At 45.0% G+C, this 26,980-nt stretch overlaps 2 protein-coding genes across 22 annotated transcripts in view; one reads left to right on the top strand and one right to left on the bottom strand.

Moving 5' to 3' along the window:
* The window catches only part of PKD2 (polycystin 2, transient receptor potential cation channel), a 29,141-nt gene extending 23,728 nt beyond the window's left edge, over positions 1–5,413 (top strand). For 2 of the 17 annotated variants that reach the window (XR_010831413.1, XR_010831399.1), the window contains 2 exons: positions 464–553; positions 767–5,413. Coding sequence is in view for 1 of the 17 variants with exons in the window: in XM_066996595.1 (XP_066852696.1) it covers positions 464–486 (23 nt within the window). In the remaining 16 variants the exon portion in view is untranslated. Of the gene's footprint in view, positions 1–463 lie in introns of all 17 variants that reach the window. The other 15 variants (XM_066996595.1, XM_048074513.2, XR_010831412.1 and 12 more) reach the window with 14 other exon arrangements.
* A 982-nt stretch (positions 5,414–6,395) lies between these two features.
* Positions 6,396–26,803, bottom strand: ABCG2 (ATP binding cassette subfamily G member 2 (JR blood group)). 5 transcript variants are annotated; one of them, XM_066996602.1, is made up of 17 exons: positions 25,572–26,803; positions 23,890–24,182; positions 18,326–18,538; positions 17,170–17,229; positions 16,605–16,719; positions 16,092–16,244; positions 15,585–15,742; positions 14,757–14,908; positions 14,272–14,376; positions 13,104–13,354; positions 11,587–11,669; positions 10,756–10,845; positions 10,010–10,134; positions 8,724–8,878; positions 8,046–8,135; positions 7,180–7,277; positions 6,396–6,722 (listed from the first exon to the last, which is right to left on the bottom strand). In XM_066996602.1, exons 2-17 carry the CDS (start codon positions 24,087–24,089, stop codon positions 6,572–6,574), a joined length of 2,199 nt encoding a protein of 732 aa, XP_066852703.1. In that variant the 5' UTR covers positions 24,090–24,182; positions 25,572–26,803; the 3' UTR covers positions 6,396–6,571. The 5 variants fall into 5 exon arrangements, with proteins under 5 accessions (XP_066852703.1, XP_047930475.1, XP_066852705.1 ...); XM_048074518.2 differs by lacking the exon at positions 23,890–24,182 and having other exon boundaries at positions 25,572–26,802; XM_066996604.1 differs by lacking the exon at positions 25,572–26,803 and having other exon boundaries at positions 24,039–24,182.
* Positions 26,804–26,980: the final 177 nt, after the last annotated feature.

Raw genomic sequence — 26,980 nt, 5'->3', positions numbered from 1 at the left:
CTTGTAAAGGAATGCGTGTAAAATCCATCCCTAACGAGGTGGGGAAAGAAAAGAGATTGTGAGAAAAAGTCAGGACCGTTAACCTTGGGGTATTACGAGATGGGTGAGAGTCTAATTCTTGTCACAAGGTCAAGCTTTTACAAAGCAATTATTAAGGATCTCCATAATATCAGCATACAGACACACACACGTACTCGGAGCCTTTTAACCTTGGGGACTCTGGGCTCATTGCCCTAATGCTAGTAATTACTTTCTCTTTTCTTTTTTTTTTTTTTAATTCTTCTTGACTTTTATTTTCCCCTTCCATTGCTCTTCAAGGTACATGTGATAGTGACTACATACTTTTTTATCTCCAGAGTTTTTTTGGTGCGTTGTGGTGTTTTTTTTTTTTTGGGCTGATGGATTTTTTTTCTCTTCCAGAAAAAGCTTCTCTAATTTTCCTTTTGTTTCTGTGTTGTACAAGGACCTGTAGTACTCTTCTGCTGATTGCTTTGCAAGAACTCATTGCCGTTGATCTCCTCAGTGTTATCTTCTACTTAAAAAGGAAAAATATGTAAGTAAACTGCAGGTAAGAAACACTGACTGGCAGCTTTGGTACTCTGAAGGCTTTGTTTTTTCCCCATCAGTAAATGACCAAAGCGATATAATAATTACCGATTAGTTCAGCAAGACCCTTGCTGACTAATTTTATTGTTAAGGAAAAAACGTAAATGGAAAATGGTACTAATGAAAGCTCTGTTAGCTTTCTTTGTTCACATCTCTGCAGCTTTCTCCTCAAAGCAAGGAATCAAAAGAGAAATTTATGTTGGGGTAATTCCATGAGACAGAGACCTGAATGAGGCAGGAAGAAGGCATTTTTAAAACCATGTTATCTTCTCAGTATGCCTCACAAGTTGGTAATACTACAGCTATCAAGGAAGTTGCACAGGTAAAGAAATGAAATGTTTGTATTTAACACTGTATGTACAGCACCTATTTCTCTTAGCTATCGTGCCTAGTGATGTTGGATATAGTTTACAGAAAGTGTGTTACTGAGCTTTCAAAAACAAATCATAGGACTTGCTATATCCTCAGTATGCGAAGAAGTTCCCTTGGGTTTCTTAAGAGGCTAACATATATTATTATGTTACTGTCTTAGAAGCTCTGATCCAAGTAGTAAAGCCTTAATTGTATACACAAGTATTTATGGATGCAAGTCATGAAACAAGCTGGAATCCCTGCTTCAGTTCAAGTGCTTTAATGACTAAACACACTTTGGATTTTTCACCAGGTTTTAATATACTATTTTTCAGTATTTCAATGGAATAATGTAATGACAAGGTGATTTTTTTTTTGAGGAGAATGCAAGCACAAAAGCTAAAAAAATATTCAAATCTCAAATGCAATTTCTTTTAAAATTTTTACCCAAGAAAGATACCAAATGGTGACATGCTGGAAGGCTTTTAAATGCTTGCAAACAGGAAGGAGAATAGAAATCTTCAAAAAGAATGCCGTAACAGGCCTCATTTCCGTATGTCTGCCTAGTCTGACAATTTATATAAAACCATCTTTACCAATGTCTATGTAAACCTTGTACTGATTTTTAGAAGTATCCCCTAAACTTGCATAAAGATTAATCCAGTCTCAGATTCTTTTTTAACTTAATAATGGTTTTCTTTTTACTAGTAGAAATAGATTACCATCTTGCAAATAAAATATTAATATTGCTTATTCTCAATCTGTGAAACCGTTTTCTGAGAAAAAGGAACCATCCTTTTATACTGGTAAGAATGTCACATGTACATTTTGTTCAGTGCCACAGCAATTGATTCTTGATTAGTAACGTTCAGGAAAAAAAATCAGAACCGTTGTTGGGCCCACATTTGTAACCTGCAAAGAACTGAAACAGTACTGGGCATTAAAAAATGAGTAATGGAAGATTTAGTTAAAGGGTACAGAATACTCTAAGATTAACACTATGACAAACATCTGTAAAAAGTAGTCACATAGGTACTACAGATAACTAATAAAAAAGCCCCAGTGTTAGCAGAAATGGCAAAGGGCCAAAGTCTTGAGGTCATAATTGGGTCTACACTTCATAAACGCTTTCAGTGCTTTACTTCATTCCATCAGTCAGAAAGATGCAAAGTTGGAAAGATGAAAGTTCAGCTACCGAGCTCAGATAAGAATAGAGAGGACCCTCCCTGTATTTCCAGAAACTCACATTAAAATAGGCACTTGAATCAGAAAATGAACCATCGGTACAGTGGTGGATGCGGTGTGGTGGGTGCTGTGCAAAACTTCTTTGGTATTTTAAGGTAATGTAGGACATGTCCATAACTGTAACGGAGTACTGCTAGATCCCTGGTTCCCTCTGGAGTATTGATTAGATCTGGTGGCTTAAAGCATCTTAGTCTGTTCATGTGGATAGTTAGAAATTTGTAGTCCTTTCCGTTTTGTGCAGTTTGCAACAATTATCTGCATCGTGCGAGTACCATGTCCATCTGTGGTGTTCGTGGGAGGCAGGTTCGTGGGAGGAGGTTCGTGGGTTCGTGTTAAGAATACTTAACAAACATCTACAAAGTACTACCAGATAAAGGACAGTTTCCAGGCAGTTTGTATGGTAAATAGGAGGAAAAATACTCCCTCTACCCCTACAACTTGGCCTGAGAAAGGCTCATGATTAATTTCTGGTGCATTTCAGATTGCTGATACTTGTTTCTGGAGCTCTGAAAGCTTTGGAATGTACCACTTGATAGAGAGCATGTCATGTTTATCTTTTCCAAATAGTTGTGACTCACTTAGGTGCTTTGTCCATGAATTCCTCCTAGGGTCCTACTAAATGTTGAAGATGGAGGCAGGACATTCCGACTGCAAAGCACTGGTCACCAGAGCTTTCCTACCCTAGGAATTGATGACTGAGTTCCAAAATATTCAGGTAAATGGTTTGCTGCACACCATTTCATAATAGAGCTAGGGTATGTGAATTAAATTGACAGTAAGTACAGTGTCATTTAAAACCAGAGAAGTGTCGTACTTTAATGAAAACAGCGTCTCTTTATAAGCTGTATGGGAACCTGTTGTCTTGGCATTTTACTCAGCAATCTATCATCTCAGACCCTCACCAGAAGAGAGCCGAGGTAAGTTATATTTACATCTTTCTTTCATAACCAAAGGGACTCTAATTAATGTTGTTTCTCTTTACAAACACAATCCATGTAGTGCAAGGTGAAAGGTTTAAGTCTGTCCTCGTGATTAGAGCCCCCAGTTGGTGAAAGCTCACCAATCTATCTGATGTTACTCTAAAACGTTACGAGCAGGGCCATGGTACAGCAGGCTTACTGTGAAGCTATCAAATGCTTTGAATATGGACTACTGAGGCTGATGAATGGAAAAAAATATTGTTTTCCCTTGCCATGGCATCCTGAATGTGAACAAAAACAGGAACGACATTCAACCTCTCCGTTTTTCCTTCCACAAATTCCTTGTATGAGAAATTCTGCCATGTCAGGCTGAATCCTGACATCCTTTTCCATATTTAAATAGCTTTTATGAAATATATTGCCACTGATATTGAAGGGAACTCAAGTAAAATCTGAGCAAAAGAGGAAGATAGGACTTAGTGCTCATATGCTATTTCTTAATAATAAATTATTTTCCTGGCAAGTAACTAAATTTAACCTGATCCCGTTATCGCTTTGATTACTTAAAAAAAAAATTACAAATATTGTCCCAAAGAAGACTTACAGAAAATACTGCCTAGCTTCAGTTACTTTCCTTTCCAAAAAAATATTTGTGATCTCTTTGTTCACATAATTATATCTTGTAAATAATTATGTATGAATTTTTGCAGAAAGCACACAAAAGTAGACATTGGCTAAATCTTAAAACCAAAGCAGAGAGAAAGCTGGGTATGGTCACATCTCCCAGAACAAAGTAATACCACGACTCTTCTGCCAGACCTCAAAAACAAAAGGCACACTTTAAAGAAAAAGCAAATAAGCAACAACTCGGAGATATATCTATCCCAGTGAGGCTGTCTTAAATGATGTGTTGTTTTGGCTTAAATGCAGTCCTTTCTACAGAATTATGGAAGAGCATATGGGACCTGACTCCTAAAAGAAGAATAAAACCACAATTCGATTTATATAAATTATCAATATGTCAGTGTAAATAAAATATTTTATATGTATTTGTGTATGTCTATCAATATATGGAAAGTAGTATAGAGAGGCATTACTTAATAAATTCAATTCTGAAAAGAATCTATAGAAGTAAATGAAATGAGATAAAAGCAAAGTAAGCTGGCTTCCTGATCGAGTTAACATCGAATCCTTAACACCTTCACCCTGCTGCTGTGTATAAGGTGGAAATCTGTCCGAACTCAAACCCTGTTCAGCCACAAAATACAGCTGGAACTGCCATGCTGAGAAACCTGAGGTTTGTTTTGCTGATCTCTTCTTTCTCCCATATAGCAAAAGACTCAAACTTATACTGCAAGTAATATTTATGCTCTGCAGAAAATGTCACTGAGTAGCAAGCGCCTATACTGAGCAAAGTGCCATGAAGATGGAATGTACACATCCCAAATTCAGGACTTGAATAGGAGCAACTTAGGTTTGGTTACTTCATCTTTTTATGCATAGCAAAATCAGAGCCATATGCTGCTTGCTGAGATGTCTTTATGGCAAATACAGATTATGTAGAATAAATCTTTTGCTTAAACACAGAAATATTTGTCATGCTGCTGGGTTGTAAGATTGTGTCAAGGCTGGGCCTCATAGTCTCACTATAAAACAAAACCAGAAATACTCTATTTGTATATTTATTTTGTTAATTTGGAAGTCTGTATGTTTAGATATGTGATAAAATCAAAATAGATATGTGGTAAAATCAACTAATAGGAGACTGAGTAATACAAAACTATTACTTCATTCATATTTGGTGCTAGTTGTTAGTGTTACGTACATGGAAATGCTTGAAGGCGGACTTCTGGTTCACCCATAACAGTGTAAAAATAAAGAATGTTTGCATAGTTCTTTAAATAAGGAGATTATTTCATGATAACAAGAAGTTTATATTTTGAAAAACTAATGTTATTTTATCAAAATATGAATGGATGGCAGCATATGTTGGAATGCAAAACTGGCAGGCTACTTTTAAAACTAACAGGATCATAACCTATTTTGGGAAAACTGAGTATGTTCAAGTAACTAAATAGAGAAATATTAATGATCTTCCAAGTACTTAGCTTTCCTCAGTTTTTCAGGGCTCTTGGCAATGTCAAGGATCTCTTTTGTGTGTATTATTTTATTGCATGTGTTCTTTGTATTTTTTTTTTCTGTAAAATCGAGGTCACATTTAACACCTTGCTGTATAAGATTGCATATGTATACTTTTTGAGGACTGGCAATAAATTTGTGACTAAGCGTGACCAATTATTTGTTTTTTAAAACTTTCTATATTGGCCTTACATTAAGAGTTTTGAAACTTCTTCAGAATTGTAAATGTATGAATGATAAAGTGTGGGTGAAGTTGTAAATAAAATCATTTCCATCTTTTGTCTGCTATGAAAGACACTTCTAAAGAATGTTTTTCAGCTGCTAATTCAAGTAATCTTTGCCTTTATAGCAATGGCAAAGAAACCATACTAAATCCTACTGTTTAAAAAAAAAAAAAAGATACTGGTTTTAGAACTGGGTCTTCAGGCATATTCTGAAACAGAAGCACTTCCAAATATTTAAATTAAGTGTGCTGTGTAAAGTGACTAGGTGACTAGAACTAAAGTGACTTGGTTTAGGCGCAGGCTGTGTAAAAGGCAGGACAGTCAGTCGAGTACTTCTTTCAAGGCCAGAATTAATGGCTGTAAGTACGATGTGGAGGCAGTCCCTCTAGTATTTTTTGGTGATGTGCTCAGGCACTGGTCTCGTGGCTCCCCTCGCCCCGGGGGCCGGGTTGAAAAGCGGCGGCCGCGGGCAGCCCGCGGCGGGCTCTCCCGGCCCCTTCACCTCAGCCCAGCGACCGCCCCCCACCCCCGGCCCTTGGGCAGCGGCGGTGGCGGCCGGAGGAGAGGGGGAAGGAGGAGAAGGGGTGGCGGAGCGGGCGGTAGGTCGGCGTGTGGCGGGGAGGGAGGCGGGGAGCGGCGGCGCCGGCTGCTGGGGACGGTGCCGCCGAGAAATCTCCTCAGAAGAAAGAGGGGAGCCGCATGGCCCTGCCTCAGGCGGGCTGTGCTAGGGCTGCCCTCCGTGCCCGCTGGTGAGAGTACAGGGCCGTTTGTTTTGTCGGGTTAAGCCACTAAATGTTAGTTCCATGTGTTAAATTTCGAACAGGAACGTGCTGAAGGGCTGGGTGGTTTGCTGAGGAAATGAGGACTTGCATGCTTGTTACAGCAATAAACAGAACTGAAGCGTGCCAGATGTTTCAGCAAAGTACATTAACACTGTGTCTTTAATGTTACACAAAGATAAGCATTACATCAGAGAGCTTTGCGATCAGGAAAGTACAAAGGAGGTATCATAAAAATAATAAAGTCAGTTGCATGGTCAGTTTATCAGGCTGCTGAACGGAGCCAGTTGAATTTTTATTTCTTGGTTTAAGAAAACTTCTTCATGAAGTGGAGTTTCAGGTATGAAATTGCAAGGAATATTACTGTCATGCAGGCAAGAGCCACATGATTCTGCCAGAGGCCCCAGGTACTCACGTCAATGCCTTGATTTTGAAGATACTGGTCTCCAGTACACCACCTACAGATAAATACAAACAGATTTACAAACTTCGTCTGTTTTAAGTATCTAGGAAGATCCCTAGAAGTTGTCCTCTGATTTTATGTCAATAGGAGGCTGGGCAAACCTCTGTTAAATGTTACAGTTTTATTTTCTATTTATAATTTTATTTTTCAGGTAGCTACAGTCAGTTTCTTGCAGGAGGCTGAAACTGATTTTGTTAGGCTGCATGATCGTAATGTGCATATGCATTTCAGTAAATATAGTATTAAAAAAAGAGAAGAGCATAATGCCAGGTATGTCTAATGTTAATGAAGTGTGACAAAGCATAGACTGTTCTCTGCAGACCTATGCAAAAACCCAGTAAGAGTCCATCTTCCATATAAAAGCTCCTGTGAATTCTGCTGGTCATTGATAAACGTCCATGAACAGACTAAGACTCATGGTGGGATTCATTTTAATGTACCCAAATACTTACATAGGGATTAGCTGTTGAAAGTTATTCTTGCCAGGTAACCCTGTGTTGTTACTGATGGTGCAAAAGTTCAGACCAGACAGTTCATTAATTTGTAATGCCTTTTAAAGTAAAAGAAACAATGACAACAGAAATTAGCAGGTAAAGGAATGATAAGTTAGCAAGTTGAGACATAATTCAATTGCTATATATTATAAAAGTGTGATGGTATAATTATTTATAATGTTGGCCAAATATACTTTTTTTTTTTTTTTAACCAAGAGCAGCACAGTGCCTTTTCTGTCAAGAGAGAAATTCATGCAGTCCACACAGCACAATGCTCGAGTGTCTGTAAGCTGTAACACCACCCATGGGTTAGAGTGCTTTTGCACAGGAATATCACAGTCCCGATTTCTCAGTGAAACACGACCGTGCCTTAAATTATCAAAAAATAGGAGAAACGTCAGCTTGATGTGGGTTTGGTTGATGGCAAAGAGAAAAAATATTTCTTGAGGGATAACACTGTTCTTTACGCTGTATCATTTTCGTCCCATTATGTTCCAGTGCATGTAATTGCTTAGCTTTGTCTCTCTCTCTCTCTCTCTCTCTCTCTCTCTCTCTCTCTCTCTCTCTCTCTCTCTCTCTCTCTCTCTCTCTCATTCGAGGTCCTTCCTTCTTATAGAAATCAGCTCTTCTAAACAGCCATGGGTGCTACTTGATGAGAAGCCCTTCTTTCAAGATACCACACTAAGTCTGAAGATTGCTGTATTTAACTAGCTCATCTTTTGCTCATTAATGCATTAAATTTGGAATTTCTTCTATCATTAGTAAAGGGCTTCCTTTTAAGCAAATCATCTTCATGTCAGTACACAGGAAACTACAGCACTTACTGTCATTCCATATCGAGGGATGCTAAAGTACTTGAGCCAGGAAAGCCAGGACATGATGCTCGTGAGATTTACCAGCAACCCAGAGAAAATCTAGAGTCAATGAAAATAAAGTAAAAAAAAAAAAAAAAAAGATAAAAAAAAAAAAAAGTTGCTGCTAACATGGTATTTTCTAGCTCTTGACTCCTCTTCCTCAGATTAAAACCAAGTTGGCAGGCATTTCTAAAGGAAGGAGCTCTTGCAGTGGGGTGGGGAAGGAAGCATTTCTGCTGCTGAGCTTGAAGCCGTGGCCCCATGAGGTCCTTCTCCCCGGCTGCATACGCTCTGCTTGAGGCAGCCCGCTTCTGGCAGGTTTGGTTGTTGGTTCGGCTGTTGTAGTTCCAATCTGCCTGGTGGCTGGTGCCACAGGCGCAGGGGCAAGTACAGTCATGGTCTCAGAGAGCGAGGGGTTCTAGTTGTGTCCACGGACCATCGCCCCGAGCACTTCTCCACATTGCTGGCAGTACTCTGCCTGCCGGAGCTGCTGACAATACCGCAGGGAAACTCTCCCCGCCTTGCACCCAACCCCAGGTTGTTTTGGAAAGCACAAATCCAAACTCAACCCCGTGGTCTTTTTGCAGAATTTGGCTGAACTCTGTGCAGTTTGGATTTCTCTCTAGTGAAGTAAATAATGCTACTCACAATCATAAAAACAAATGTGATAGTCATAAATAGGTTGGCTACAGCGACCACGTTCTGTCCTGTTGCGATGGCTAGAGCCATGGAAGTGGCTGTGTAGGACACCATCGTAAGGGTAAACAGCATTATAAAGAAGGCTTCTGTTGTCGGTTTCAAACCTTAAAGAGCAGAACAAGAAAGTTTTCAGTATGATCCTGCCAAAAGCGATACCACAAGCTCTACAGTGCTGTGCTGCCTACAGACTGTCTTGTCTGGCAGCATAGGCTGTGCAGTTGAGACCCAAGACTGCAGCTGGACTGTGACATCCAAAATGTGCATGCCCTGTTAGCAGAGGGCAGGATGAATAAGGGATATGCCTGTAACTGCAGTAACATTGGAGAAAGTTCGCACAAGATGTGGTAGAAGTTAAGAGTGGGTACTCCACATAGGCCAAGGAGAAGGAAGGCTTCTATGCTGTCTATGAAAACAGCAATTTCTGGTGAGCCTCCATAAGTGGCAATTATGGAGTATTTCACTTTTTACAGCGGAGAGCTCCCCTAATTGCCAGTGGTATTTGGTAGCTGTGGCTTTGGTAGCAAGGTCTCTCGTGACCCAGTTTCACAGTCTAATGAGAGATGACTGAGTCTAATGACAGCTGATGCTGCCTTCTTTTCTATTCCATGGGGGAAAAACTCTGATCAAAGTGAACTGTGATGATTTTGTAATTTGGTTTGTACTTTCAAGCTTTTGGGACATCCCAAAAGCCTTATGCTAGGAAAACAGTCTGCCTGGGACATGTTTGAGCATGGCATTTGAAGGTGTTGCAGTGTTGTAAAAGTTGGTGCCAGCAATTTTCAAATTTCTGCTCATTAACCAGAAGACTTTTCACCAAAAAGAGTAAGTTGACAGTAACTCACACTACACGCTGTTCTTATAAAAAAACCTTTTCCTTTGATAGGTATTATTGCAAGCATAAAAAAAGTATCTTGTAAGAGTCACTGAAAGTTAAAACAGCTATAAATGAAAAGGAAGAAATCAAACACATATGGTATTGACTGTGACTCTCCTCTTTCTAGGGGCAGTGGAGAAGAAACACACTACATGTTCTGATCAAAATGCTCAGATATTAAGAAGTGTGTCTGTAAAAGCATGGTATGCTGCAGGCAAGCACAATAATTGGTGCCATGCCAATGTAGTGCTCTAGCATATATAAATCTACGTATATACATATACATATATACAAGTGAGAGTCTTGTTAATTTGTTGGGGGGGGGGTGGGGTGTAACAGAACTGTGGAAGGCAAAACTTGCCTAACATGAAGTATGTTATGCAGGTGAAGATGATGCTCGGTAAAGTCCTCATGGGTATCAAATCAGCCATTAGCTTTGAGATGAAATATGCAGCTGTTCCATAGTATCCGCTGATATACTCATGTCTGGAACACAGAAATATGTACAGCATGTCACAAAATCTGATCACTAAAGTACATTTGTTTTAACTTGGAGACAAATGAAGTCTGGCGTGAACTGGAAGAAGGGGAAAAAAAAAAAGTTCTTTCATGGATAGACTGTAATGTTAACGTCTGGTAAGCCATTCACTACAGTAATGGTGCTGTTTTCATATGCAAATCAATATGAATACTTGTGCACATGTTTTTTAGTAGAGGTCTGTATTGGCAAAACAGAGAGAGTAATGCTTAATTAACTTTCCTTTTCTCGGTAGTGCAATCTGTACAGCCTTAAAGAGTCCAGTGAGGCACTATTTAATGTTGTCACTAGCGAGTCACAATCTTACTGATCAATACCTAAATAGGGTGTTCACCGATTTTTTTCCTATAAATATTAATTTAAAACGCTGAGGCATGTGCAATCATAGATATGGTTTGGGGGATTTGCAGACAGTTCACTAACAAACAGGCTAAGAGTACGCATGGAGCACTGACAGGGAAGTAATTTGAAAACCCTACACAAGGCATACTTAAATGTCCAGGAGGATAAGCAAACAGATGACCTCTCTAACAATAGACCATGTTCATGTTTTAATACGGTTTACTTACATAAATATCTTCTTTTCCACAACAAAGAGTTCAATAGCTGAAATACTGCTGAAGCACTGGTTGGTGGTCAGAAAGAACATGGCACCAACTCTACAAACAGCAAAACGGTAGGCAGCATTAAAAACGTTATACAAATGTGGTTTTTCCACTGCAGCATGTGCAGGCCCACGCATAGTGCCTGGAGTGTGGCAGTGTTTGACCTCCTGTACAGGGTTCCCCAGGAAAACACGTGGCTGCAACTTTGGGGCCACAGCAAAGCTGACATGGTGCGCACAGCATTTTGCTACACGAGGGCAAGGACAGTCTGTTCTTTGATACGGTCAAAAGCTTGAAAATGAACTGAATTTCCTATTTTAAGTTTAATTTCCTGAGAGTTTAAAAATCCTCTGGCTGCGCAGCATATGTCTGATAAGAGACAAGGAAACCTTGCTGTCACACTTTTATAAGTGGTTTAAAACTCGACGGCGGATATGTCAGTGCTTTGAAGCAGTTCCTTGCAGTCTGCTGCTGTTCTGCATTTTCAGCTGCCTGACGGACACTGAAAAATGTCATCCTGCTGAGGAACATCGTTCTCTTCAGCTGGACAGCTCGGCCAGGCTGCAGCACACCGGGCAGGACCGGGCTCCTGCATCGCTGTTGGGCAGGGACGAAGGAGACCACCCTCACCTCCATCACTAAACCAGCATGACCTTACGTACTGAGGAGGAGCGTTTGCTCTAATTAGGCCAATAGATTTCCTGATGCTCTCAGTGGTTGCTTATCCCATCCTGTCCCGTATCCTATCAGAACAACGAGGGAGCTTTTGGAAATCCAGCGAGTGAACTGACTAACCTGTTCTGGAGGCCAGAGGTGTCATTTTTAAGTCCAAAGAAAATGGCACCTACAATCAGTCCCAGGAAAACTGTAACAACCACCTAAATGTAAAAAAAAGAAAAGAGCAAGAAAAGTATTGTTCTCATTGTTTTCAAAGCCTCAGCAATTATTTTCACACTCCCCAGTGTACAGTTGTGGGGCTCTGTTGCACACCTTATTCACGGGATTTGTTCTTAACAGCATTGGTATCAGGCATTTCTGTCATCTGTAAGCCCCAGCGATGCCTGAGCCTTAACACACTAAATCACTTGGTCTGGGGTACCCTGTCCCCAAGATCTTGCTGACAGGAACAAGTGTCAGGGATAATTGAGCTCCGAAGCCAAGTGTACGGGAAAGCAAGGATCCTAGCAAGACCCCTTTGGAGGAGATTAATGAACAAGGCTTAATGAAGCGTGTACTTGTAAAGGAATGCGTGTAAAATCCATCCCTAACGAGGTGGGGAAAGAAAAGAGATTGTGAGAAAAAGTCAGGACCGTTAACCTTGGGGTATTATGAGATGGGTGGGAGATTAATTCTTGTCACAAGGTCAAGCTTTTACAAAGCAATTATTAAGGATCTCCATAATATCAGCATACAGACACACACACGTACTCGGAGCCTTTTAACCTTGGGGACTCTGGGCTCATTTCCACTCCACGCTGGCTGCTTTGTTCACTTGTTATGTAGAATGTAACAAAGACAGCAGTCCCTGCCCCTGCCTTGGGCTGGATTTTTCTGTTGCCTCCCCTGCTGTGACTCGCCATGGGAGCTTTGCTGGCGCAGAGCCTGCAGGGTTTGGTTGGTGCACTGGGGGACTCCTGAGGCCTGGTAGCCTCCGTGTTTGAAGGCAACACGTGACTTTGAACCAGACCACACTTCTGGCTTTGGTTTTGCTGAAAAAGCAGTGCTAACAGGGCCAGTTGGTAGAACATGCTCATGTTCTGTAGCAAGGGCCAGGCTCTGGTTTTAATGACTTACTTTTCAGAAGGTATCACACTCATTGTGAACAGACTGGGAAAGTAACTCTACATGCGAGCCAACACTTAGTGAGCTAAGATAATTAATTATGCAAGCGAAGTCATTGAACTATCCTTGGGTGGAGGTGAGGGGCAAGATTTGAGGCCAAATCCTGCTGTGCCAAGGCTGGACAATCAGCCTAGAGTCTGAGGCATGTTCCTGAGACGAGGTGTGCAACTACGGGGAGGTCATCTGTCCCTGGCCAGCAGCAGGGAGCAGAACACCTCGCTGGAGAAGACCCTGCCTCCCGAGGTTTTATGTAGCCCAAAATACATCACTGAACTCATTGTGTTGGTCATATGGGAGCATTCAGGGCATCCTCTGGTGAACCAGGTGTCCAGACCCTGCACACACTTTTTTTCAGATGCTACCTTCAGTCAAAATACCAAGAGGCAAAACTGTTCCCCACGGCTGGTCTAATACAGGAGCGGGTGAAAGTCAACATATATTGCAAACCAGATAGATACAAGTAACGTTACCTGAGCTATGGAAGCTTGAGGGTTTCCTACCAGGTTTTTGAACGTGCGCCTGGACACCCACTTCAGCTGATGACAGAAGGAATTGGTATATGTAATTTGTCTGAAAAATGCTTTTGTTTTCTTTGTATTTCCCAAAGAAATATTCTCTAGTATTGTTTTTGTTTCTTGGTAGTAGGCAGAGTTGCAGTATTTTTCTGATAACTTCTCAGCCAAGGTTGTGTTGTATTCAATGTGTTCTTCAATGCTCTCTGCTGGAAAGGTTCAAAAAAAAAAAAAGATTTAAAAAAAGAGTAGTGTAAGGGATGGGAAGATTCGTTAGGCGCTAGGTCTAACGAGTTCTGCAGTTGGGGTGGGAGCATTACTAACGAAGGAGAAGAATTGATATGCATGTTTAGCTCCAGAGACCCGCTGCACTCAGCCTTGTGCTAAAAAGCGTGCGTGACTGCAGGTGAGAATTGCTGGTTTGGGGATGATTTCAGCCTTGCCCCAACTTCAGGGAAGCATTTCCCTGTCCTTATTCCCAGCCTACTTGGAGGTGGGAAATAGGAATTTCAGAACAGATAAATCATTCCATTATGTTAAAAATAACTGGCATAGCTACACCAAATTTGTTCCTAACCGGAATAATTGTCCCAGTTTATCATTAGGGCTAGTGCAGGGCTTCCGTTGATTTGCCTTGAAGATGAAACCAGCTACTTCTCTGTGCTGAGCTGTAACAAGATTTCCTTAAATTCCCAGACATTACAGCTTCAGCACAGACAAATATTCTTGTGCCTTTAACACCTAGTAATTTGATTGTGACGCAAAAGCATACAGGTCAGTTTGTTGAAGAAATGGATAACAACAATAAATTAATAAATACCTCTTTATGAGAGGCAAACTATTGCAGAGACAGGAATATTTTATATAGTAGGGCTGTACATGAATTTGGTATTTATTTCAGGAAGTGTTAATTATTTTCAATGTATAAACAAACAGTATTTAGGAAGGTCATAGCCTTAAAGCAACATGGGTCAGCAGTACATGATAACCCGAGGCATACAGATAACCGCATGCGCGTATAACACTGTTACTGCTCGTCTGACACTGTGAGTGATGTGTCTGTGTCGGGCTGGACGCCCGGCTACAGACACGTGGCAGATATTGCATTCAGCTCTCTGCCTTGTACCTGAGTGGGCTTCGTCGGTCTTGTTCACCACCACCGCCGTGGAGTCCCCGTTGATGATGTCCAGGAAGAAGTCGGCAGGATTGTTGTAAGGCTCGCACTCGTAGCCTGCAGTGACAGCGTGACAAGCGCTAAGTGGCAGCTCGGTGATGGGCAGGAGGCTGCGTGCAGCCACCACGCCTGTACGAGGGATGAGCGGCGCTGCCGGACGTGCCATCAGTGAAGGCAGGGCAGCACGCCTGCTCAACCCCAGCCCATGCTTTGTCTGATTAACACGTGCCCAGAAACAGCTGATTAGAAGTCAGCCCTGTCATCCAAAACATACAGGTTAAGAGGTGGAACCCCAAGAGAAACACTCAGCCTGCTAAAATCTTGGGCTTGCTTACCGCATCCAGTTCTCATCACGCGCTATTGCCGTTTGTCTTGCTCAAATGCTCGTGCAAGCTGCGGATGTAGGCGCAGCAGTCACCACGGTGCGTTATGCTCACCGATAGATTGGAAGTAGCCGATGGTCTGCTGAGCGGGGCCGTGGTACAGCATCCGCCCCGCGGCCAGGAGTGTCAAGCTGTCAAACAGCCGGAATATGGAGTACCGTGGCTGGTGGATGGAGAAGATGATTGTTTTTCCTTGCTTTGCCATCCTGAACGGAGAGTGAAGAATAACAGAGGTGTTAGCTGCAAGAGTCCTTTCAGCATTTAGACAGAGAATTTGCAAGGTCAGTTAAGGCTTGGTCAAGGGCAATTAAGTTGGCGTGTGAGAGAGGGGAAGGGGGAAGGAAAAAGGATGCAGAGGAAATCTATAGGTGATACCTAAAGTGCCTTTGTGAGAAAAGGGAAGTTCCCTCTCGCTGGGGAGGCTGCTGGGGGAGAAGGTCCAGGAAGGCTCTGGTGCAAATTGGAAGGCTCTGGAGAGAGGCGTTTAAGTTGTTGAAGTGTAAGAAATGCAAAATGAGGTAAAATTTGCAAGTTTTTGTTTTCCCAAAGATAGGGCTGAGATGTTGTGATGGGGAAGAATCTAGCTGCGTTCTAACTACTATCTGTAGTCAGACTGTATGGCAGGCGTATTTATCACTGTTCTGGCCAAGGCAGATGTGAAAATAAACACTTGCATCTAAGAACATGGCTGTCAGGGACAGACGGCAGCCCTGGTGTGCACTTGGGACATTGCTTGGCACTGGGAGACCAGACTGCCTTTTCTTACTGCCTTTGCAGTTTTGGCTTGGTGGAAAACAGTGATACGTGTGATTTCCCTGTCTGCTTATTCTAATCATAATCCAAGTGCAAACCAAGTGCAGGCACTGGTTCCAAGGACATCACCTTTTCAGTAGCAGCAGGACGGCGTTAGCGGTGCTGGCATCCAGTCCAGTGGTTGGCTCATCCAAAAAGAGGATGGTGGGATCTGTGATGAGCTCCATCCCGATATTGGTCCTTTTCCGCTCTCCCCCGGACACCCCACGAGTGAACTGGGTGCCAACCTGGTGCGGAACAAGAAATTTGTGTCATGTGGCCTGATAACACATGCTGCAGTGACCAGCATCCTCCTGGCACGGCGGCATTCTGGAATAGCTGTAAGAAATTTCTTGACATTAGAGTTAGCTGCGGTATCCTCACTACCTTTCCCCGTCCCCACGGTGTGATAACGCATGCAGTAGCAGCGCAGAGCCTGTACCGGTCACCACGCAGAGGTGTTGTTAATTCTTACAGTACTGAAATTCTCTTTACTTTACTTTACTACTTTACTTTTTTTTTTTTCATCTGTCACGTGGCTAATTAAATCACTTCATATTTCTTCGTGATTTAAGCACTGCATTTAAATGCCATTACCTTGGAGTCCGCCACTTTGCTCAAACCCAGCTCCTTGATGATCTGATTAACTCGTTCATTTCTGTCCTGCTCCTTCACAGACTTTGGCAAACGGAGTGCTGCTGAGAACTGGAAGTTTTCTCTGATGGTCAGGGTTCCCATCACCACATCGTCCTTCAAAAGAGAAAGAGCAGATACTCGGTGTTCACTCGGCAATTTGTGTTTCCTCTGATAACTGCATCTAGCTGTGTTTTATGTGGTCCTTGCATGGAGAGGGGTGGTGGCAACTGCCACAACATGTGGCAGGAGCTTCCAAGGAGGAAGGAGGGAAAGGTATGCCCGGAGGGATGTCGTTTTCCATCACTTCTTGGCATGTGCTGCGCCCCAGCCCACCCCGGACAGACCACGGCATTGGTGACACCACTCCTGGGCAAGTGGAGGTGAGAGCTGTGTACTTGCAGCGCTGCTGCCATTTCTTGCAGCTGCGGGCAGGAGGGGACAGGAGCAGCCTTGGGGAGATGAATGCTGTCCTACCTGCACTACGTATCCAGAGGTACATTTAAAGTTGGCAGGCTGAGGAGCTCCGTTGATCAAAATGTCACCAGAAAGCCCGTGAGGGTCTTTCCTTGCAGCCAAAATGTCGAGCAGCCTAGAAGAGAAGGAGGTCACTTTGTGTAATCAGCATGTACGAGGTCAGATGACACAAGATGGACAGCGATGTGTAGGCATTCTGTAGTAGAAACATGCCATTTAGAAAACATCCGTCAGCCTTCGAGGGGCTGAGTTTCTTTTCTCCTGGCTTCTTAAGGAAGTGAGGTCTGTGCAATTTCACAGTTTGTGTCCATTCACTCAATAGTAGGAGCTTAACCCGGAATGGTACGTAGTGTATCAGTGAAGTGTGCTACACTTAAATTACATATTTGTCATTTAAGCTGATTGCCTGTTTTGAATTCACATATTTCTCAGAAATCAGTGAGATTTGCACAGTTGTAAATGAAAACAAAATCTTTCCCTGAAAGTCTTGTCTATTACTGCAAAATATGGGCAGATTCATTTTCTCCTTGGTGTAAATAATGCATAGAACAGAGGTGACACTTACGAAGATTTACCACTGCCAGTGGGCCCCAAAATTGCATTCAGTCCTGGTCTCATGATGCCACTGTAAGACAAAATAGATAGATGGCATCAGTAGTTCAGAGTTTCTCTGAATCTGATTTTCAGGCAGGCTACACTCAGAAGCCGGGTGGAAACAGTTTTTAAGTGTTGCGCTGGGGAGAAAAGCCTGTAGAAATGATGGATGGGGATGCTGCTGCCTTTTCTCCTGGTTGCTGGAGCATGCACAGGCATTGCTGGTAGTTCTGCCTAGCCCCTAAACATGCACTCAGCGAGCACTTGTGTACGCAAGAGGCAGGCTGCACGTGCAAATGCCTGCGTGTTGTGATGCCAGCTTTGTCTGGCACTGAACTCTGGTGCTGCTTGTTAGCAGTCCCCGTTGTGAGTACCTGGGCTTTGGGTCTGGCCCAGGACAGCCGTTCTCGTGGTCTAGCACCGTGCAGCCTTGGAGGCTTGGTTTTACTTTCTGACCCATGCTTCTTCCCCTTTAATTTCTTATCGTGGAAATTTCTGGTTCTACAGATTAAGAAACATACACAGTATACATATGTGGCTTTATATGTGATTTTAACACAAAAACCAGTATGTAATGAAGCAAATGCAGATGCTGCAATTTTTGTAAAAAGGGAAAGAATAACGCATGTTAAGCATTGGTCTCATAAAGCAAACCAGGAGACGGGCCTTCTCTCGCCTTGTGGCAAACAACCAACGTAAGGCAGGTGAGTTATCGTAACGTGCGGCCCTCAAGGACAGTGGGAAAGATTTTACCAGCTCATGGTTTGTAGACACGGGAACTGCATAGGGCAAAAGACCCACAGTGTGAATCCAGCACCCGCTGGTCTTTCCTGTGTTCCCGGGGTGAGCCAAGGCACGAGCGAGGAGGAGCTGCCTGTGTTTATCACCACAGCACAGTGGGAGACGTGCCGGGCAGCGTGCAGTGAGCACAAGTGGCTCATTTGCCACAGCCACAGTACTCTGGCCATGGCCATAACTCAGGCAGGTGAAAGCAAGTATATATATTATATGTAACATATATATAATTCTGCGCATTGTGCTCAGTAGCTGAGTGATGGCAGTGGGCTTCACTGCCAGGAACAGAAATAAAAGATGGGCTTACTCCAAAGAGAGGTCAAAATACCTACTTGAGATCTCTCAAAACTTCTTTACTGGCTGTTTTTCTACAGCACAGGAACCCGGACTTCACCTTCACATGGTAGGAGATGTTGTGGAAAGTTAGTGTGCTTCCTCCCTTGTTTGCCAAGTCTGGAGAGGACTGCTTGCTGCTCGGGATGCCGTTTGTACTCGACTCTGACATCTGAATGTTTATGTGGGACTGGCCTCCTGCCATTTTTCCTCTAGAAATTAAGAAAATAGAGGCGGGGGGAGAAGAAGCTTGGTTAGGTATGGAGAAGAAAGATGTGTCTGTCCCAGTGCGTGGCACTGGACCTGCTGGGGCCCTTGCAGATGCATCCATCCCAGTCTCTCTCCATCTGGGTCCTGCAGCTGGAGGTGAGGCAGAGCTGGCGAGGATACGGCTGCAGCGCCTGCAGCTGGAGGAGCCTCCCAGCCCTCGTGAGCCCTTCTCCTGCCCGAGCTCCAGGCACCTTTCACTGCAGGGCTTTGCTGACTTGACGCTCCTCCTGGAGGGCAGCCTGGGACAGAGGAGCACTGCACATAAATTCTGCCAGCATGTTTGAGACCGCCAGCGCAACGGGCTCTCTGAAAGGCCAGCTGCAACCTGTGAGGGGCAGGGGGACCTGGCTTGATACTCCTCTCACCCCTGGCACTCCTGTGCAGTGACAGCAAAATTTAGAAATCGTTGGTTTATGTTTTTAATCGAAATAATTTGGTGAGGCTACAGGAACACAGCAACTGGCACCGTTCCCAAGGCTTTCTTTTCCTTGGGCTTGTTTTTATGTCAAATCCAGAAGGCTGTTGCAGTGTAATAACCATCATTACCTCCCCCCCTTCCCTTGTCAGCCAGGCTCCTACCTGTAAGCCCATCTCAAGGTGCAGGCAGCACGGGGAGGCTGCGCTGGAGGAACATGCTCCTGGGGGATGCTGGCCAGCCTTGCGCAGGCAGACCTTTGTCCCCTTTGTGCTGCCGAGTGGCACGGGCTAGCTGAGACAGGGGCAGGATCTGGCCCCTCCATGTATATTGGGGGACTGCTCAGAGTCTAACTAGGGCAGTTGGCCCCGGGGGAAGTGTTGGTAACACAGCAGTTTGGGGCAACAGAGAGGCAAGAGGAGCTGCCAGGAGCTGTGGGAAGGTCAGTCCCCTACGTTGATGTGGCTGTTCCCTTGCAGCAGGGAACACAGATGGCGAGACCTTCTCAGGCATGCTGAATAAATGGGAGAGCAGTTAATAAAACGAGCCTCTCCAAAACAGCCATTTAATCTAACGGAGTCATATGGTCACATAAAAACCCAGCCCTTATCTTTTCCACTGATGCTGGCATGCTGTTGTGGTTGTTTGACAGCCAGCCAAGTTCCCGGCGGCGATGAGCACAGTGACGTGCTGCCTTCAGGACCAGGCTTTCTCCATGGGAGGGCTGGTGGCCAGCAGCACGATCCCACCAAGGCCACCTCTTCTGACAAAACCATGGGCTTCCCTGCCAGCAGAAATGTGAGGTCTTAGCGTTTCAGCCCCTGTCACATAATCTTGCACCAATTTTCCCGTGATGAAAAGAAACCGCGTTCCACATGTGATTAGGATGGGACTGGTTTATTTTTAAGTTAAGCTAAAATGGATCCTCAGTAAATTGAGCATCATTTAGATGTGCGGCAGTTAAAGCCTGGAGGCCTTTTACTGACAAACTCCCTGCGCTCTTATCTGCTTGCCCCAGGGAAGACTTCTCTGCCTGCCGGAGAGCAGCAGGACTAGCCTGGCTGGGCACCAACTGCTGCCCTGTAAGAGGAGGTTTTGCTAAAGCAGAGATGTGCGCTCAGAGCCACTGGGGGAATGTGTCGCAGACAGTCTCACCGTGTGCTGAGCAGACGGACGTTTGCTTGCACACGTACGGGCTACCAAACACTCAGCTGTGGAGCGGCACCGTTACAAAATCCCTTGAAGCACTGGGCAGCCAGCTGCACGGTGTGGGTGCGGAATACATCAGAAGAAAGTGCAGCACTGACCTAGGTATACTGATGCATCTGTACGGTACCTAGCTGAGTATTTTACTCACCCAGATTTTTCTCAGCTTAATATTTCAGTATTACTGATGGAACATTGCGAACATGCTGTGTGTGAGGTGGGAGTCTGTGGAATGGTTTCCTTGTTTTTCATTTTGTTTGGGTTTGCTGCTTAGTGGCAGCTAGGGCCACAGAAGGGCACTGGCACAGCCAGGCTGCTGATGTATGTCAGCACGGCACTTAGCGGCTGCGGCGGCTCTTCAGAGCGACTAGTGTTCATTGAAGAACGAAACGGCTAGTGGTCATTGAAGAACGAAACGGCAAAATTCTCTGTTGCTTAAAAGTGGAGTGGGTAGTTGTCAGCTGCTATGTGAAATCTGTGTTAGTTTTTAAAAGGAGTATGGCCATTGTGCTCGGCGTGATAACACAGCCTTGGTTCTGGACGTGCTGGTGGGAAGGGAGCTCTGGAGGCTGCATACCAGCTGTGAGCAGGACGATCCCCAGCTCCTGTGGTGGAAACCTCCAGCTGGAGACTGTTCCAGCAGTGCTTTGGGTCGCAGCTGCCACGGCGCAGGGAGAGGAGGAAGCGCTACCCACAGAAGTAAAGTCTGTGCGCCCCAGCATGAGGCTTGTAATTTGGTTCTCTCTTTTGGAAACCTTTTTTTTTTTTTTTTTCCTCATTCCTGTAGGATAAGTGCTCCCAGTGAGATGCTCATTTTATAAACAAACCCTTCCATTTCTGATCTATCACTAAGCTTCTCCATAGGAATACAGGAGGATGCTCCTTTATGGCAAATGTAATTGTTAGCTGTTTGTAATTGCTTCTTCAGGATGGATTTGTAAATATTACTGTAGTTCTTGTAGAGAAAATTTATTAAGTTTAATGTGAGATAGAGCTACGAAGCATGTTAATTCAGAACACTTGCAGGACAAAGAAACAACCTTGACAAAATCTTAATCAAATTGCTTCATATGCAAGCTAGAATTCCCTAAATGAAGTTGCCTAGAATTCATTGCAAATTGCTTTCAAATATCAAATCCTTTAGATCAGAAAGGAGCAGGAGAGTCAATGACATTGTGTACTGGCCACCGTATTCAGAAACACTTATTAATACGATGAAATATTTCATATCCTCATCAAACCAGCTCTGGTTAAAATCCATTATTTTTGCATCAGTTGAATATAAAATTGATGCGCTCTTTGGGACTATTAAAAATTGGATTTATTTTCCCCACATCGTCTAAAATATTTTTGTTGCAACTGCTTTCAACATTGATCTCAGTCCAAGCCTAATGGAAAAAACTTTCCTTTAGAGAGACTTAGTGTCAGAGATTTTTTTCAGGAGACAAAATATTGGATCTTGAGATTTAACATTTTAGTAGTGGCAAAATGAAACTACTTTCTTAAATATACCATGAAATCTCATTGCCCGATGTTCAAATGCGAAGACAAACTCATTGTGCTCACTTTTCTGTGTCTGCTTCTCAGACTTACAAAGTACAAAGTCTTATTCTCTCTTCATATGCAATGGCACAAAGCAAAATGAGAAACAACTAAACATACAACAAACTACCACTGACTTAATCTTACTTTAATCTTTTAACTGTACCAAACCCTATCTGGAGTCTTTCAAACTGTCTTAGTGAATCTGATTTGAAAGCCTTAAGATATATTGTATGTGTAAAAGCTAAGTGACATTCCTTCATGCCAGTCTTCCTCAAAGCTTTGGCACCGGCGAAATGTGCAGTTCAAATACAAAAAAACATCCCAGTGAAGTGGCGGCAAAATTTCAAGTGGCAAAATTCAGCAGTGCATTTTGGTTGATTTTTGAAAATCTGTCTGATTATTTTAAGTATTTTATCTCTATAGAGAATTGGAGTTGAAATTACTTAGGGAGGAAGAGTTTTGGTGACCCCAGCAGCTTTCAGCAAAGTTTTCTAGACGAAGGTCTAAGCCTTCAAATCATAACCTGTCCTCCTTTTTCTGAATCCTTGAGCCTGCCAGGGAAACTACTGTTGAAAAAGCTTTTATTTCTCTTATCGATAATGGGGACAAAGTTTAGCTTTGTGGCGTGCTAGCTGAAATGGTTTGTATTATAGACATGCATCTTAAACCGTGGATAAATATAAATTCAGAGGGCTGCACAGCCTCATACTGCCAGCCCAGCACCGCACAGCCTTCTTTCTCAGAAAAACGCACAGGAAAATAAAACTGCTTGAGTAAGTACGGATAATGCGATTCGGACAATCTGCAAGTTAATTGGAAACCAATTTACTGGGAATTTGTAGCCTGCCTTTGGTGCAAAGCAGCCCTCTGCACTCGGGTAAGTGTTGTCTGCAGTGCATTAAGACACACAGGCAAGCTCTGAATGTGGCTCTTCTTGCAAAATAGTCTTAACTTTTCACTGTTTCACTAATTTTACTTTAACCCTCGAAGCTTTCTCCCCCCATTTACAAATCATATATTCATGAATTCCATGCCGAATTTCTCAATCCAATTCCTTGGAGAGCTAGGAAAAAGTAGGCAGGTGTTTCGTTACGTTTTCAAAGCCGCTGGATAAAACAGAAAACCGAACCCAAGCACGCCATGATGGAAACACTTCACAGTGGCAGAGCAGCCCCTGTGTGCCCCGGGGGGCAGAAGAGCAAGCCACCAGCCTGAGTTGTGCCTGCTGCAGCCGCAGCGGCGGGGCCGCGGCTGGTCACTCACCCGCAGCGCTGGGTCAGGGCAGCAGGACGGCTGAGGAGGTGGCAGGGCGGTGGGAGCCGCGGGGAGCAGAGCGGTGTCCCCAGCCGCTGGCTCGGCCGGCAGGGATGGGTTGTGGCTCCGGCGTCATCGCATCTTCTGCTAAAGTTGGGTTCCCCCTGTGCCGTCACCCCAGGGAGTCTCCACCCTCCGCAGGGGTAAGGAGAGGGCAGGGCCAGGGCAAGGCAGGACTTTCACCTCTTCTTACTTCAGCCTGCCGAGTGGTGGTGGTTTCGTGGGATAACGGGTGAGGGCATGTCCTTGATGCTGTGCAGGGAACCAAGCCTGACACAGCCTGATGCAGGCAACTTGGTCCCTGGCGCATGCTGTCTCCGTGGCTGTGCCTGGACATCCTCTCAAAGAGGCCACGGCTTTCTAGCAGCTGTGCTGACACGCGCAGTGGTGGTGGTGGTGCTGAGCACTCTGCTCCTCGGGTTTGCTGCCTGTCCTGCTTCCCTGTGCCAGGTGCACTGCAGTTCCCAAGCGCAGTAGCCCCAAAGGCGAGTCGCGCCTGGAGAAGCTCTGTCTGCAGCCCGGCTGTGCTGCTGTCACGTGCCTGCAGCCCCGGCACCGTCGCCAAGCCAGCTTTTGTAGATGAGTGAGTTAATCTCTTAATGTTCGGGAATCGCATTCCTGGGCTCTTACCCTTTCTTTTATTACTAATTTTAACATGATTTAATTTTTTATATTTATATGAGACTTGCAAGCGTCCTAGTAGCTAGTGAAGGCTACAGCGTGGTCCCAGTAGTGTTTGACAAGGTATTTATATGACTAGATAAATGCAGAAAATACCAGTATTTCATGCAGGGAGCACATCTGCACTCTCACCTGGTCTCATTTCGGGTATCCCCCATTGAGTCAGCAATAACCAGAGCACTAGCACACGACCCAGAGGAGGCTATCACTGTCAGCATGACTGATAAAGCAAAGAAGGAAAACGGAGATGACAAACAACACTCGTTGTCACAGGTACTCACCCTTAGAATGCAATGTGATTGTTTTTTTTTCCAGTTGAGGTCACAGATCATTTGTGCAGATCAGTTCCGAGCAGGTCAGTGCGTGCTTGGTCCTGCCTTCAGGACCACCTAAAAGAGAGCTGCAGCCTGCGTTTGCGTTGCAGTCTGAAACAAGGAGTGAAAAGTGTTCAGCCTCTCTTCCTGCAGCGTTGTGGGGGTGGATGGGGGTTATTTAATTTGACTGTGAGGTTTCCTCGCATACAGCAAGCACATAAACTGTTCGGATCAAGTGGGGAGTCAGTCTAGTGAGGCTACTGGGACTAAGCTGTGAACTTCACTAGTTGTAGAGATGCTTGAAAGTTTTGTATGAGTATAGTACTGAGGTAATTGCATTAAAATTAGCAGTAAAAGAAGGACGAACAGTGTGGGCACATGGTTCCTGAGCAGTAAGACAAGAGATTTCATCAGTGGGGACTCTAACATCTCAGGGGGTTTGCTGTGACTGCAGTCACACAAAGTCTTGGCAGGAGCAGCTGAACCCAGACCTCATGTTGCTGCAGGGCTCGAAACCTGCTCCTTCTGAAGTAACTGATTTGAATGTTGAGAGATAAGGAGCTTCCACCCTAGTCAATTTATTTTTTATCTTACTGTCCTCAAGGCCATGCCTGCCATCTGCCTGTCAGCTACTAAGAAACCCTGGCACACTTATTTGTCAGATGAGAATGCATAACAAACATTCATAAATTTTTCAACATCTATTTCAAGACGAACCTGTGGCCATATCACAAAACAAAACAAAACAAAAAAAACCTGGATATTAGTAACTGATTAAGTAGGGAGTTCAGCCTTTCAGACCTGTGTTTTGTGCAGTCAGGTGTGTGACACAGCCCTGGCACAGAGCAGACCTTTGGTCAGCTCACAATACATAAAACAAGAGATGTTTCATCTCAAACCACGAGTGGGGCGTAGCCTTATCAGACAGCGCTTCAGAATAGCTTTCATCCATCTGCATGTGCTGTTTAATATTAAATCTGACAGAGGGCCGTTACCCCCGGCACCCCATAGCTTGGGCAGAAGCTGTGGTCCTTGCAGCCACCAGCTGCGAGGTTCCTGGGGCAGCCTCTGGCTCTGCCGAGGTGGGAAGGGCTCCGTGCCGGTACCCCAGCACCTGGAGGCAACGTTTGTAAAACAGGAACAGGAACGTTTGTGAAACAGGAACTGTAGTTACGTAGGGAGAGGAGACGAGAATTCATTTGGGAAGAATAATAGTTGCTAAAAAAAGGCCTGAAGTGGCGAGTGCTAGGACGGGCTGTGGAGCCTGAGTCTGATTTTACCTGCGATGATGCAAAGCGGGAATGACTCCTGAGCTGAGGATCAGGGTGGCGTGGTGCAGTAGAGCACTTACACCGTGATATCGCAGGCAAAGCTCTTAGCACCGAGAACAAGATGAAGATGGCATAAGGCTCGGCATTCACACACCTCAGGACGTTATCTGTGCTGCAGAGAAGGCCAGTTAAGTCACCAGGACGTAAACATCACATGTATTATTATTACCTGGTGCAGGGATATCTGGTCAGTTTCACTGATGCGCTGCCTCCTGGTGGGCCTGTCTGTGGCCCCGTGGTCCTCCGGCCTTACGAGCGCCTTGCCTCTGTTCTGCTTTGTGGACCCAAACGTGATGCACAAGCAGTCCCATTTGCAAGCTACGTGGAAAGGGTGAGGCGGGCAGTAAGAGCAGCGGGTAGGTGGCTGTCTGCTGTGTCAGAAGGCTGCTCCGGTATCAAAGTATCGCGAGCTCCTTCTAACAACCACAAGCCACGTCCTGTCTCGCTCTGCGCCCCAGCGGGCTGCTTTCTCTCAGAAATGGAGCCACAGCAAGGGGGCTGAAGCGCAGCAGGTGGGGAGCGCCGTGCTGGCTGGGAAGTGAACCCGGTGACGTTCCCCACGGCCTCGAGTCCAACCAGTGCAAGGTCCCGCACCCAGGCAGGGCAGCGCCGAGCCCCAGCACAGGCTGGGCAGGGAGCGCGCTGAGGAGACGGGCGTGGGGCTGTATGAAAACCGGGCACGAGCCGGCCGCGTGCGCTGGCGTCCTGAGAGCCGAGGGCATCCCGGGCCACGGCGCCAGCAGCGAGGCCGGCGATTGCCGCACATGGCTCCACTCCCATAAGGCCCCAGCACGTGTCCCCCGCTTGCTGCCCGCAACTCACGGCAAGGCCGGGCAGGGTGTGCTGTGCTAGTGGAGCTGCGGTCCTGCAGCCATGCAGCCTGCCCGCTGCGCACTGCGGCCTCCGAGCCGGGGTGCTGCGGGTGTGCTGGGGGCACAGCAGGCGGTGCTGGGCTTCCCTGAGGGTCACGGGAAGGACCGGAGGGTGTGCAGCGGCTGACAGCGAGGGGTAAGGCCGGGGCTGAGCAGGGGAGCAGGGCTGGTGGTTGTAGGGTGGTTTTAGGGGCTCGATTGCACCCCCCCGAAGGTGTGTTTCTGGAGCTCGAGCAGAGGCTGAGTCGTATGTGTTCAGTGTCTGAAAGCGCAGGCTGAGTCGTGTGGTTTGGGGGCTCTGGAAACAAGGCTGAGTTGTTCGTTTTCAGAGCTTGGAAACGGAGAGCCAGTGCTGCCTTTCGGGGCTGGAGAGCGAGCTGCAAGCCAGAGGGTGGGGGAATTGCTGAAACTTCCCAAAAGCCTAAGCCCTCCATTCATAGAAAGAGAAGTCAAATATTTAGGGCATCTAGTATCTGAGGGGGAATGAAGAATAAATCCAGAGAGGATTCAGGGTATTGTTGAGCTACCCCTACCCCAAACTAAAAAGAAGTAAAAGTTTTAAGAGAAAGAGGTTTTTAAGGAATTAGGAGTCACGAAGTCCAAAGGAAAATAGATACTCCCTGATGGGAGAGAAATGCTGAATAAAGTGCTAATGAGGCAAATATTAACTGTTTTACATCAAGAGGGTCATTGGGGAATTCAAACA

Source organism: Anser cygnoides, chromosome 4, assembly GCF_040182565.1.
Source record: "Anser cygnoides isolate HZ-2024a breed goose chromosome 4, Taihu_goose_T2T_genome, whole genome shotgun sequence".
In the NCBI taxonomy this organism is placed as follows: Eukaryota; Metazoa; Chordata; class Aves; order Anseriformes; family Anatidae; genus Anser; species Anser cygnoides.
This window is presented reverse-complemented; position numbering and strand designations above follow the sequence as displayed.